This window comes from Chiloscyllium plagiosum, unplaced genomic scaffold (genome assembly GCF_037043375.1).
Source record: "Chiloscyllium plagiosum isolate Xiang-an unplaced genomic scaffold, Cpla_swu_hap1 HiC_scaffold_14, whole genome shotgun sequence".
In the NCBI taxonomy this organism is placed as follows: domain Eukaryota; kingdom Metazoa; phylum Chordata; class Chondrichthyes; order Orectolobiformes; family Hemiscylliidae; genus Chiloscyllium; species Chiloscyllium plagiosum.
The window spans coordinates 34,945,751-34,960,418 of NW_028270152.1; the positions used below are offsets into that span (position 1 = coordinate 34,945,751).

The 14,668-nt window shown below is 38.1% G+C and overlaps 1 protein-coding gene across 4 annotated transcripts in view; it reads right to left on the bottom strand.

Annotated features, from left to right (window-relative positions):
- Window positions 1-14,668, bottom strand: part of dcp1a (decapping mRNA 1A) — a 72,986-nt gene that overhangs the window by 11,378 nt on the left and 46,940 nt on the right. For 3 of the 4 annotated variants that reach the window (XM_043708056.2, XM_043708055.2, XM_087994286.1), the window contains exons 6-8: window positions 11,711-11,833; window positions 10,216-10,923; window positions 5,009-5,221 (exon numbers count right to left, since the gene is read on the bottom strand). In XM_043708056.2, the coding sequence (XP_043563991.2) occupies window positions 5,009-5,221; window positions 10,216-10,923; window positions 11,711-11,833 (1,044 nt within the window). The remainder of the gene's footprint in view (window positions 1-5,008; window positions 5,222-10,215; window positions 10,924-11,710; window positions 11,834-14,668) is intronic. The other variant, XM_087994285.1, reaches the window with a different exon arrangement.

Genomic DNA, 14,668 nt, shown 5'->3' on the forward strand with positions numbered 1-14,668 from the left:
ACATCTCTACAATGTATTCGCAATTTCATCAACAGATGCCGAAGGGAAAGTCAACCGAATGAGGACATGCCAAAACCCAAAGGACTAGCCACGTTACCATACATCAAGAACATTTCTGATCTGACAGCCAGACTACTACGACCACTAGGATTCATAACAGCACACAAACCAACAGCCACTCTCAGACAACAACTCACCAGGACAAAGGACCCAATACCCAGCATGAGCAAAACCAACGTGGTGTACGAAATCCCAGGCAAGGACTGCACAAAACACTACATAGGACAAGCAGGAAGACAGCTAACGATCCGTATCCATGAACACCAACTAGCCACGTAACATGAGTTCAACTAGGACAACACTACTATTATGGGACAAGCCAAACAGAGAACAGCTAGGGAATTCCTAGAGGCATGGCACTCATCCACAGATTCTATCAACAAACACATCGACCTGGACCCAATATACCGGCCACTGCAGCGGACAGCTGGAACTGACAACCGGAAGCGGCAGAGACAAACCACTGTAAATGCCAGAGGAAACAACACAGAAGCGCTTCACAGGAGGCTCCCAAGCACTGAGGATGTCACCTAGACAGGGGACGAAACGTCTGCAACACGAATTCCCAGCTCGGCGAACAGAACCACAACATTAGGTGATAAGTTCTGATAGAAGAAGTATGTAACATAAGAATGGATAGCATGGAATATAATAGGTTTTTCCCATTGAAATGTCAAAAACCTGTGTGTCTCGGTTTAATGCGAAAGGGGGAAGTTTAAAAGCGAGGCAAGCTCGTATTTATTTTTACACAGAGGGTGGTAGATGGCAAGGGAAGTGGTGGAAGCAGAGATGAAAGCACCTGGGCAGGCATGAACAGGCAGGGGATAGAGGGATATGAATCATGTGCTAGCAGATGGGATTAGTTTAGACTGGCATCACAGTCAGTCGAATGGCCTGTTCCTGTGCTGTACTGTGCTAAGCTTTAATGGTCAGTTTCTTTGTGCCCTGTAATTTTACTGTGATACTCTATTTTCCCTTTCTTGATCCTCTTTTGCTGAGCTGCAAAAAGGTTTCCAATCCTCACATTTGGTCTTTATTTTGGCAGTTTTGTACATCTCTTTGCATCTAATATTATCCCCAATTTCTTTTGTAAGCCATTGTTGGGCCACCTTTCCTCTCATTTTTCTAAGTCTTCACCAAATTCAACTCCCTGCATCAAGAAATGGATGCAAGCACTAAATATCATTAAATTCCCCAGCAGTACGCAAAAAGCAGGACAAATCCAACCCAGTCAACACCATCCCACATACAAGCAAATGATTGCAGATGCTGGAAATCACAGCAGGTCAGGCAGCATCCATGAAATGAAAGCAAGCTAGCCCCGAGACTAGATGAATCTTCATCAGATCTGATGGGACACCAGCAGCTTCAAAAAAAGAAGAGATTCTCAGTCAATTTAAACATAATTCAAAATTGGCTGTTAAGTTTCTGGAGCTTTCAAATATGACCTGGGAATTAGGATGCTCAGTCAAACGTAATTCTATACCAAAAATCTTTTCGAGGAGATTTCAATGCTATTGTAATTAGTCATACGAGATTTGGACAGTACAATGAGGCTGCTACCAAGGATAAGATGGATCAACAGAGGAGTCTCAAACAGCTTAAATGGCTAAGCATACAGAAAACATCTAAAGCAAATTTTCACAGCTGGAGCTTAGTCTGGCCACAAAGAAATTCCAAAGGTGAGTAGATAATACCTTATAAAAAGCTTGAAAATAGAGAATCATATGCTGAAATCGGAGTTCTGAGTGATTTCAATAAGATAATGATAATCTTTCTTGATGATGCCTTGCACACAAATCTTGGTGATGGGTTTTCCAGTGATCGTTCTTGTGGTGGAAAGAAGGAAAACGTTGGACCTTGTCAATGGGAAGCCAAGAAAATAAGAGTGCAGAAGATCTGTGTACCCACTGATGCTTCTTGCCACTATGTGGACCTTTTGAATCCTGTGCACAGCAGGGCCTTCCAGAACAGGAAGTCAGTTGGTTGACACACCAGTGTGTGGGGAACCTGAGCCATTGCATGCCCATGAAGCTTAGAGGGAACATTGGTGAAGAGCACAGTAACCATTGTAAGTCTGATTCTCATAGATTCTTTTGATATTACATTCAACATTCGCATATTGGTCTGTGAAATGAAAATATTCAAGAACTTTGACAATGGAGATGAGTGAAGAAATAAATTGTGCTGAACCATGCCTCAGGAAGTGAAATAAATGTTATAATGTTTACAGTACACAATTTGTACAAACAAGTTTGATCAATTGAATAATTTTATCATGGTTCGAGATGTGTTCTTCTGAATTAGAGAGTAATCAAGCACTGCTGGAGCTGGGGGAAGACTGTCACGTTAAATAGTGATCCCAGGGAATTTGAAGAAGTCTACAAAAAAAACCTAGTTTTCAGGATATTCAAAAGTCATTGTTTCTTTTGACAACATCACATATAAACTGCCTTAGGTTTTTCTACCTTAAACATGGCCAGGAACTTGGAATCAAAAGGGGTTAGAGAGTATTACATCATACACTTGTCATAGAGTCAGAGACGTGCAGTACGGAAACAGACCGTTTGATCCAACTTGTCCATACCGACCAGATATCTCAACCTAATCTAGTCCCATTTGCCAGCACTTGGCCCATATCGCTCTAAACCTTTCCTATTCATATACTCATTGAGATGCCTCTTAAAATGTTATAATTGTACCAGCCTCCACCACTTCCTCTGGCAGCTCATTCCATACACACACAACACCCTCTATGTGGAAAAAGTTGCCCCTTGGGTCTCTTTTATATCTTTCCCCTCTCACCCCAAACCTAAGCCCTCTAGTTCTGGACAAACACACTCCAAGGAAAAGCCTGTCTATTTGTCCTATCCATGCCTCTCATGATTTTGTAAACCTCTATAGAGGTCACCCCTCAGCCTCCGACACTCCAGGTAAAACAGCCCCAGCTTATTCAGTTTCTCCCTGTAGCTCAAATCCTCCAAGCCTAGCAATATGCTTGTAAATCTTTTCTGAACCCTTTCAAGTTTCACAACACCCTTCGAATAGGAAGGAGACCAGAATTGCACAGAATATTCCAAAAGTGGCCTAACCAATGTCCTGTACAGCCGCAACATGACCGCCCACCCCCCCCCCCAACTCCTATACTCAAATGCTCTGACTAGTAAAGGAAAGCATACCAAACACCTTATTCACCACCTGCAACTCAACTTGCAAGGAGCTATGAACCTGCACTCCAAGGTCTCTTTGTTCAGCGACACTCCACAGAACCTTCCCATTAAGTGTATAAGTGCTGCTCTGATTTGCTTTTCCAAAATGTAGCACCTCGTATTTATCTAAATTAAACTCCATCTGATGCCACTCAGCCCATTGGCCCATCTGATCAAGATCCCATTGTAATCTGAGGTAACCTTCTTGGCTGTCCACTACACCTCCAATTTTGGTGTCATCTGCAAACTTACTAACTATACCTCTTATGCTCGCATCCAAATCATTTATATAAATGATGAAAAGTAGTGGACTCAGCACCGATTCTTGTGGCACACCAGTCTGAAAAGCAACCCTCCAGCACCACTACCCTCTGTCTTCGATCTTCAAGCCAGTTCTGTATTCAAATGGCTAGTTCACCCTGTATCCCGTGAGCTGAAAATGTGTTGCTGGAAAAGCGCAACAGGTCAGGCAGCATCCAAGGAACAGGAGAATCGACGTTTCGGGCATAAGCCATTCTTCAGGAATGAGGAAAGTTTGTCCAGCAGGCTAAGATAAAAGATAGGGAGGAGGGACTTGGGGGAGGGGCGTTGGAAATGCAATAGGTGGAAGGAGGTTAAGGTGAGGGTGATAGGTCAGACTGGGGTGGGGGCCCCTTGACCTCTTTCCACCTATCGCATTTCCGACGCCCCTCCCCCAACTCCCTCCTCCCTACCTTTTATCTTAGCCTGCTGGACAAACTTTCCTCATTCCTGAAGAAGAGCTTATGCCCGAAACGTCGATTCTCCTGTTCCCTGGATGCTGCCTGACCTGCTGCGCTTTTCCAGCAACACATCTTCAGCTCTGATCTCCAGCATCTGCAGACCTCACTTTCTCCTGTATTTCGTGAGATCTAACCTTGCTAACCAGTCCCTCATGAGGAACCTTGTCAAGCGCCTTACTGAAGTCTGTATAGATTATGCTACTTGGGCAATCCTGTTTCTCACAATCATTACACAAATTGCCAACGGCAAAGTTTTATGTGCAGGGTGCAGGATATCAAACATAAATTGGATAACACATAATATTTGAATTCCACACAGTGGTGCTAGAAAAATGATGAAATCCTAAGCAGCATGAATTCAGAGGCAGTAATATTAAAGATATGATGCTGTATGTTTGCCAGCAACACATCACTATGTTATGAAGTAATGTTAAGTGAGTTGAGCTTGGAGTGAGCATAAATCAGAAGCAACAGAATGCCCATTATTAAAACGGATGATAAAATACTTTCAGCCCAGATGGAGGCCATTCATCCCACTGAGTTTGTGCTAAAAATTAATTTCGCTATGCCATGTAATGCAATTAGGTTGAAATCACAGAATATGCCTAGAATATTATTCTTATTAATAAACCAAAAATATGCCAGTTCAGATTTTATTCAGCTTTTCTTTAAATACAATTGCAGAACTCTTTCACATTGCTCTTTCCACCTACCAAAGTTTCCTTTAACTTCCCTGCATTGTGTATAACCTATTTCTTGTATTATATAGGCGCTTGAAAATTGCCACATTGCCCTCACATGCACATCTTAAGAGTCATTCTTTTTTATATGAACGCTTCATCCTGTGTGGCACATTCCTGATAAGGTTTACAGGAGACAAGACAAATGACAGGAAACAAGATCGTACTTACTTATCATTTAAAACAAAAAGCCAACTGAAGAAGATAGAGTGCATTCATATAAAAGGCTTTTTATTACCTTTATTAGATGAGTTAATGCTTCCTGAAGCTGAGTCTTACTGAGAACAGTTGGTAGCGGTGAAGATCGAGATTCTGATGCCAATGTTAAAGGGGAAGTTGAACCGTATTTCCTTTCAGTTTCTGAAATCATTCCGGTTGAATGTTTGAACATACCAGGAGACAAAAGCATGGATGGACCAACTGAGGAGGTGGTAGTTGGTGTGAGAACCACCTATAAAAGAACAACAAAATTTAAGTACATTTTGTGGCCTGACAAAGCTGGAAAGATAAATTCTACCCTCTAACCTACACCTTCTTTGTTGGCATCTTCATGTATTTCTTGTAAATGCATTTGTTGTCAGCAAAAAACTGATTAGGCTGATTTCAGGCCAATCCTAATATTCTAATCAAAATGCACAATGAACGGAAGTAAAATAATGCAATGATGATAAAATATTTGAATATAAATCCATGTTTTCTTCAAGTTGGCTTATGAAATCTGAACATCCGAATAAGTGAGATTTTAAATTTTTCCATACTTATTTCATAATTTGTCAATAGAATGAACACATTAACAACTGATGTTTTACAGTGCATATTGGGACTGAAGTAAACCTTTTACAAATTACAGTTTTAAAAATACAAAGCTAACGCGGGGTTCAAAATTTTGGGTTCTAAACGCACCATTTTCCTACAAAAACAGAAATTGCTGTTAAAAATTCAGGTCTGGCAATTTCTGTGAGAGAAAAAGACAATTTCATGGTTTGGGAGTAAACAGATTAAAATCATACAAATACTGCTTAAAGTATTTTGTTTCATCACACAGAGGAAGCCCACTAACTACATTTGTTTTAGAGACAATTCACAATGATATAAAATTATATAAAGCTACAAAGTTTGCATAGGATATTATTACAAATAAGTTATGAAGACTTGTCATTGAATAAAGGCTTCAGTTTTTCTTGAATTACAATTGCAGAATTGAACAATCCCAGTTTATTGGAATTTGGGATTTAAACAATATTTTTTCCTCATCGTCAAGTATATAAATAAGAGGCGTCAATGGTCAATAATGTTTCAGAGCAGGAATAACTTCATTACCATAATGCCCCATAAGTTCAGACGATAAAGCTAGTTTTTCAGAAACTCTGAATGCTCCTACATAAAGGATAGCCATGTTTTGATTCACTGCATAGCACCATATGTAAAGCATCTCTATTTTCATGTTAATACTCGTTATTATCAGATAATGGGAGAATACTTCATTACAAAATTCTTCCTGGTCCCAAGAATCCTGAGACACCTCTGCATCAAGTTTATTTTCTTATTAGTGGAAGTTAACTCAAATACAATAGCTGACTACATATTTCATTTCATTGTTTATAATCAACTATATTTTTTCATATTATTCAATGCACTCTCAGTAAAAGCAGTTTAGGGATCAATTCGTGAGTAATTGTAGTTCATAGTGTTATGAAAGTGTAGGTGTGTATTGTACCTTCAAGAGAGAGAGGAAGCTAGCAAGGACTGACTGAAAGCACAAAGTGCTGAACAAGATAACAATGTAACGTTTGGTTGAAACAAGTAGTTGGCATTGGGTTACCATGGAACAAAAACAAATTCAAATTCAGCCAATTTAAATTATGCTCAAGATACCAAAATCCAATCGAATTTGAATTTCGTGTTTTGATTACATCAAACCAATTAAACGATCTGACATTTTGAACAGTTAGGGAGAGACCAAGTAAAGACTGCTAGCCAAATAGCTTACTGAAAGGTACCTGTCCGTAAGAAAAGTTGTGCAGCAGAAGGCAGAAGAGATGACAGATGACCATCAACAGAGCTGACTGGGTTTGAAATGTGATTTTTTATGTAATCGGGTTTTTAAAAAGAATTGGACCTGTATTGTAGAGTGGTATGTAAAATATAGGTTAAGAGAAATGAGGTGTAATTAGTGGTTTTAATGTTCTCTGTTGGACTTCGAATAAAAGTGTTAATTTTTACTTTAAGTAGTGAAATCTGGGTTAGTTCTTTGCCTCTCGAAATTTAACAGATTACGACGCGAGATGGACTTCTATGTGTCGGGTTTAAATTAGCAGAGGCATTGACCCAATGTTGTAACAATAGCTTCATTGATCAAGTGTATTATTGACCTGAACATGTATAACAGTAGTCAAATAGGCAAAAGAGAAAAAAAAAGTATGGGGCTCACATGAGCCCTATAAAAATATAAAATAACTTCCTTTTTCATGTATTCCATCCTCTTCTAATAAAGTCCAACATGATATATGCTTTTGTAACTGATTGCTGCATCTACATGCTAACATTACATTCCCTGTGCAAGCAAGTATACCCAAACCCCTCTCACCATCAACAGTTAGAGGTTTCATGCCTTTTAAACTATTTTCTATTCTTACGAAAGTGACTTAAGTTCGCACTTTCCCATAATTATGCTCACTAAGCACTCCACTCATCTTTTTGGGTTTGCGTCCTTCTCACAAACTTACAATCCCAGCTAGCTTTAGAACACCGTTAGAGACCAAATTAACTGCAAAGAGAATCCAAAGTAGACAAGGATGCAGCCAGAAGACCACAGCAAGCCAGGCAGCATCAGGAGCTGAAGAAGTCAACATTTCCTGGAGGGAGGGAGGGTTATACTTGGGACTGGAATTTGGGCCATAGGTTTACTTTTTTTACTTTGAAGTAAAAGCTTTCGCAGTGCTGCTCCTTCATCAGGTGCTAGCTACCTGGAGAGCTGCTCTGAAAGCTAGTTCTTCCAAATAAACCTGTGGACGAGAATCTAGCATTGTGATTTTTAACCTGGTCAGCTTTGTAACTCTAGCAGACTCAGACACATTAGTTTATTCTCCTCAATGACAATCAGCATCAATATAAACCATAAATTGCTGTAACCCCAGCATTGATCCTTGCTGCACTTCACTATGACAGCCTAACAACTTAAACAATTTATCCCTACCATACTTCCTCTTTATCAATCAATCCTCCTACATAACTAGATTTGAGAATTTTAAATGTCAGTCATTCAAAAAGATGAAAAGATAAGCCCAACAATTAAAGGCCAGTGAATATAAAACATTATATTGTGGAATGTGGCAATATGGATGCAAAAGTAGCTGAGTTACAGTAAACAGAAGATCAGTGAACACAGTTTATTTTGGGACTGGAGCAAGTTATATAGTGGAGATTCCCCAGGGACTGGAATTTGGACCACAGGTTTCCAGAAAATCTATATTAATGATCTAGCATTTGGTATGATGGGTATGCAGGGCAAAGTTTCAAATCTGAAGATAACAGAACTTTGAAATATCATGAACTCTTAGAGGAATAGAAGTACAATTTAAGAGGACATAGGCTGGTAAACTGGACAGACATTTGACAGATGAAATTAAAATATTGAGAGAAAGAATGAAGAAATGTAATAAATAATCCAATTCTGAAGGTAATAGGAGCTGAGGGATATTGAGTTATATGCACAGAAATCAGTGAAAGTGGAAGGACAGGCTGAGAAAGTGGCCAAGGTATACAGGATCCTGGGCTTTTTCAGTCAGGTCATACAATACAAAGAGAAAGCAGTTGAGATGGAAAGTATTAAAAGCTGATTTAGCCTCAACTGGAGCAATGTGTCTGATTCTGGACACTACAGTAAGGCGGCTTTAGAGAGGGTGCTGAAATGATTTCCTACAATGGTTCCAGGGACGAGGCACTTTTGTTACAAAAGGATAGATTAGAGAATTTGTAGCTACCTTCTTAGAGAAGATGGAGAGATTTGATAGAGCTGTTCGAAATTGTGAAAAAAGGTCTGCACAGATAGGTAGGGAGAAACTTATCCCATTGTCAGTTGGGTGAAGAACCAGACAGCACTAATTTAAGGTTAAAGGCAAAACGGAGAGATAATAGGACAAATTTCTTTTGCACCACACGCAGTTAGCAAGTGTGGTCAAAGTATATTTGATTATGGCTTTTAAAACGGGTCCTGGTTAATTATCTGGTAAGAATTAAAATTACAAGGCTACAAGGTGAAAGGTAGGGAAGTGTGACTACCAAAATTGTTCTTGCAGACCCTGCATGAATTCAACACACCAGAAAGATTCAATTTGTGGTGCAGCTATTTGATGATTAGGTAATTAGTACAACTTCTAAAAAATATTATAGCAATAAATCAAATTCTACTTTTAGCATAAATTTAATGGAACTAATGGATCCTTCTTCTCTTTGCTTCATCCATACAAAATAAATTAGTCAATAAACAAATGAATTAAAGAATAAACAATAAAACTAGAAAACCCTACCTACTTACTTGATCTTGTGGAACTATAGTTGATTGATTCCCAATAATCAGGACTGCATGTGTTAAAGCTTTAGCCTAAGATAACAACTTGAACTCATTATAGTGGGATTTCATTATAAAAAGAAAATAAAACAGTTGGGCTGAATGTTTTTCTTCCCCCCCAGTTTTACCTTGTTAGTAACAGGGAATAAGTCCTGGATGAGAATTTTTTTGGCAATTGGCTATACCCATCACATGCTCTCTGGTGTTTGTCAATTTGACACATTCAACTAGATCACATTTAACTTCAGAATCTTAACTAATTTCTTAAGTAAAATAATTGGTTAAGATCATAAAGGACACAAAAGCCTTGCTTGCTTTTCCACTAGGTAATAGATTTTGATATTGCCTGCTAGGGTAATATCAAAAGCAAGGTGGTTTGAAAGTTTTGCTAAGTTTTCTTTAAAAAAACAAAGGTAGCCTTCCGTGATGTGTCTTAATTTTTTTCCAGAAGGGGCAAGTCTCTTCGGGATAACAAGCTTGGCAGATGATAAGCAAGCTTGTTTTGTGTGTCCATACTCTATTGGATCAGCAATCTGAATCTGGCTCCATCTTTTCCCGTATAGATTGGGAAAACAAACATTAGTCAATTTTGCACTGAAAAAAGGGTAACTGAACATGGAGGGTATTTATGTGCCTGGCTTCTTCACATTTGCATTCAAATACTTGGATTCCTTTTATGCCAATGACTTAGTGCAATAATCTAGTTTATTGCAAAGCTGACTATATTTCTTGACATCTACCTTCTCCCTTGCCCTCCTGTGACTAACCAACCACCCACTCTTGAAACCTTTGACTTCAGTACTGAACTTGGTCTTGATTCCTAGTTTGCAGCATCCCAGGAGATTAACTGTAAATGACATTTCAAAAGTTTGTACCTGTAATGAAGTTTCTGTGGTCCTTACGTTTGGTTCTTTAAAGCTTTCTGGTGTAACAAGTATTGGAGAAAAATTGGCCGCTAATGATGGTTTGCCGAGATGCTGCTGATCATGCTGTTGTGTCAGTTTGAGTTTCTGAAGCAGCTCATGACCTTGAGATCCAATATCTGAAGTGCTTCTTTCACCAGTGCTGTTCTGTGGAGTTGGATTACTTCCTGAAGGCAGGTTCTGGTTAGTGCATGTTATTTCAGAAGAAGCTGGGCACATCAGTGGTGATACTGCTTTGACTTCTTGTTGCAAATTCTGACTGTGGCCATTAGTGTTGATGGTGGCAACACTCTGATTAGAAGTAGCTTCAAAAGTTAGCGAAGACTGAAAGAGGGGACTGGCAGAAATATTGTACAAAGGATTAGTTTTTACATCAGATTTTTGGAGAGCAGCCGGTGTCATCAATACTTGTGCAGCATCTTCTTGGTAATTTGATCGGGAAAAGTTGATTTTGTTATTCAGACTCTCGGGGCTTCCCAACTGCTTAAGTTCTGTCGCATGTTCATAAGGGAGTAGCAAACCTAAGTTTTGACTTCTTAATTTGGTGTCTGGCTGTGTTGCCAATAATATTTCTTGGTTAGAATTCATTAAGTGCTCTTTTGAAACAGGTGTTCCAAATAACTCCTCTACTGTCAAATGTTTGGTACCTGAAAGAATATGCTAAAAGAGGAAATAAAGAATCAGTATTAAAATATTTGCTTACATCTTCATTGTCATAATTATTGGAGAAGTAGAAATTTCCTCTAATTAAGTACTGACCAAAGGCAGTGGTTCCTGCTACACAGGCGGTTCTCTAGTTCTAGAACTACTCTTAATGGAGTCACCAGACAAGACAAACCAGAGAGTCTGAAATGCAAATCGGTTTTTGATTCCATGCCCATCACCAAAAATGAATGTTGTCTTTTCTACAGTTTTTTGCTATTAACACGCTCATCCACCTCTTATTTTGACAGCTCACTATTTCAGTGCACCTGGTCAGCCTTCTAGGTTATACACCCTGAATAAAATGGAGGCAATTCAAAACATTGATGTCTGATTCTAACTCACGTGAAGGACCATTTTCATAGTTTTCTTGTGCTTGCTGATTTACATTGGTTCTCAGCCTGGCAATGTCTCAACTTCAAAACTCTCATTTAAGTTTTCAAATCTCTTGGGTCTCAACGTCTTCCCATTTCCTCCAGTCCTTTAACCCTTTAAGATCTCTGCACTCCTCCAGTTGTGGCCTCCTTTATTTCCATTACTTGTCATCGGTAGATGCATTTTCAGTGATCCTGCGCTCTGGTATTTCTTGTTTAAACCCACTTTCATGTGTCCCAAAAATCCTTGTGGCCCAGCGTCAAAGTTCTATTTGATAAAACTCCTGAATAGTGTCTTGGGATGTTTAGTACATTCAGCTATTCTATAAATCCAAATTGCTGTTGTTAAAATTATCACTCAGTAAAACTACCTTGTTGTGGTGCTGGGCTGGAGAGGAGGTAGGTTCGTCTATTGACTTTTTCACTGCTAGGCCTACAGAGTTGTGTATGCCTGGAGAACTTGATAAAATACTTGAGTCACCAAATTGACATGTCTAAAAAGAAAAAAAAGTCAAACACTATATTCAATATTGAATCAACTATTAATATTTTAGCAGTGGTGATATTAGCTAATACGACAGAAAGGACTAACAATCCAAGATCAGACTACAAAACATAACTGATCAAATGGAAAACCTCAAACTACTCAAATTCTTGTATCTGCTTTCATTGCACGTCACTAGATGGTTCACAAACAAAAATGCTAATTTAATATACAAAATTTAATTTAGAACTGATACAAACTAAATGTGATTATTTTCAGCATTTATGTACTTTGATGTAGCAGCAAATGTTTAATTGTAAATCTAACTGATTACAAGAACATAAAACCAGGCAAACAGAATACACAATTCAAATGATTTGACTTAATCTTCAAAAGGAAAAGTCAGGGAGAGCAGGAAATGGTGGCAGAGTATGTTTTATACAATGACATTACATGTTAAAAAAATTCCTTTTATTTTCAAAAAACAACCTTTCTCAGGGTGACTGAATTCCTGTGACAGGGCTATCAAAGCTTTTGTACTCGAGCAAATAGATAGGTACATAAAGCCATGTTGACAAACAAAATCCCATCAATTTTTATACAGTGCGAATGTTGGTATATTAATACATGGTGTTCTGGAACCTCAAAATTTAAAGAGGACAAGGCAGCCAAACAAAAAAAAAACAGAAAGCAGAAACAGGACTGAGCTACTTGAGCTCAGGAGTCACACACTGTAGGGTAGATGCCCCTGAAGTACAAGATTTATTTCCAAACCAACTTACTAATGGCTCCAAAGGCATCCAACCTCAAAGTCATTCTTAAATCAGAAAAGCCTGATGAATGGCTCAATTTTCTCTAAGCTTGTCTAAATTGTTAATTTAAGATAAAGATGCAGATTTGGGTCTTCTGCACATTGTATGATTCATAATCAAAGTGTAATTCCAAACCACAAACTTTAATATCACAATCATTATAGATAGCGTTTTTTTTTTAAAAATCATGTCAAAATACATCTTTGTGCAGTTTTGCATTTTCTTTCATTGTTTGTATTTTCACTGTCCAGTGTGGTTGACATAGAAATACCAATTTTTACAAGGTTGTACAGGTACTCTTAGATTAAATGAGGTTAAGTTTACTTTTTTTCCTTTGACTTAAAGTAATATTTTCATATCAAAAATGGTGAATACAATTTGTTTTTGCTTTTTCATAAAATCTAACTGGAAAAATGTGACTCTTACAGCATGGGGACAAAAATAATCTTCCGGAGAAAGATAAAAAATATTGACAAGTTGATTGCACAAAATAGGAATAAATGCATCAATATGGAGTCTCAAATTTTCAATGTATTACCCTCATCTGAAAAAGATCAAAACAGCTTCAAATTATTTTGCAATAACCAGATGTCACTAAAGAAGCTCTCACTTTAATATTTGAAACCAGGATAGACAGAAATCCGATTAACAGCTCAGATTAAAATCATGCATCAAAACCATTTTTGCTCACTTCAGAATATCAATGACATTCTTTGTGAAGTATTATAAAGATTCCAAATAATTCTTCTGAAAATTCTGATTTACAAAAATGATGTTTTTCATTCAAACCTCAATTGTCCAACAGAACTTTCATATTTTAATTATTAATTTATGAACTCCCCAGAATTTCATGTTGTCAGAATTATACTGATTTCAGTAGATGGAGGGATTTTCTCCTGGAGGTTTTAAAACTGTACCAAAGCCCATCAAACTTCACAGAACAATTCCAAAAGCACATGCCGGCCACTTGAATTTTTAAAAAATTACAAAATCAGCCTGTCTCTCAGGTCTATTAAAAAAATGCACAGAGTTAATAAGGTTTTCTAATTCATTCTATTATCCATTACTTTTCCTGATATGCAGGAGTGAGCAACTGAACCATGGTGTCCCAAACCTCCACAGACCACTGACAATTTCTGCCTCAGTGCTTCCCAACCATGGGAGATGGCTGAACAACTGACTAGCAGTATTAAACATGGCCAAGCAGTTAAAGTCTGACCAGTCTCTGAATAAAGACTTTGCACAAAATTGTTGACAGCTTCAGCTAGTAGCCCTTTCATATCTCGACTCAAAAAGATGAAAATTAGCCAACAAAATTCAAAGTAATCTTTTGCGAAAAAAAACCTAAGAATTATACTAATTCATAGAATTACAAAACAGGTAGAACTATAGAAAGGTTACAGCACTGAAAAAGGTCAACCAGCCTATTGTATCAGTGCTGGGTGCATAAATTAATTGCTCATTCTAAGCCCATTTTCCAGCACCTGGTCCGAAGCCTTGGAGATTACAACACTTCAGGTGCAGATTTCAATTCCTTTTAAATGAGTCAAGGGTTTTCACCTCAGAAACTGGGCATCCAACATGGTGAAATAAAAGTGTTTCCGCATGTTCCTTTTAATCCTATCAATCTCCTTAAATCTATGCTCCACTCTGCTCGAGGAGATAGTGTGAACAGGGAAAAAAAAAATCAATTTAATTGCCCCATTATTTTGTAACCTCAATTAAGTCACCCCCAGCTTCCTGTTCTCGAAAGAAAACAATCTTAGCCGTCCAATCTTTCTCATAGCTGCAACTTCAAGTTTTTGCAAATTTAAAATAAAATATAAATATCCTCTGTACTCTCGACCAATTACATTCCATTGTTATGTTCTTTCTGGAAAACTGCAGCCTGCAGCCAATTTAGGACAATGTTTATGAAGAATCAAGGCCTCGAAGAGTATGCACAGGAAATTGAATGTACTGCTACCAAGGATGAAAGACTTTGGTTGTGTGGAAAGACTAGAGAAAAATGGGATTATTCCTCTGCTAAACGG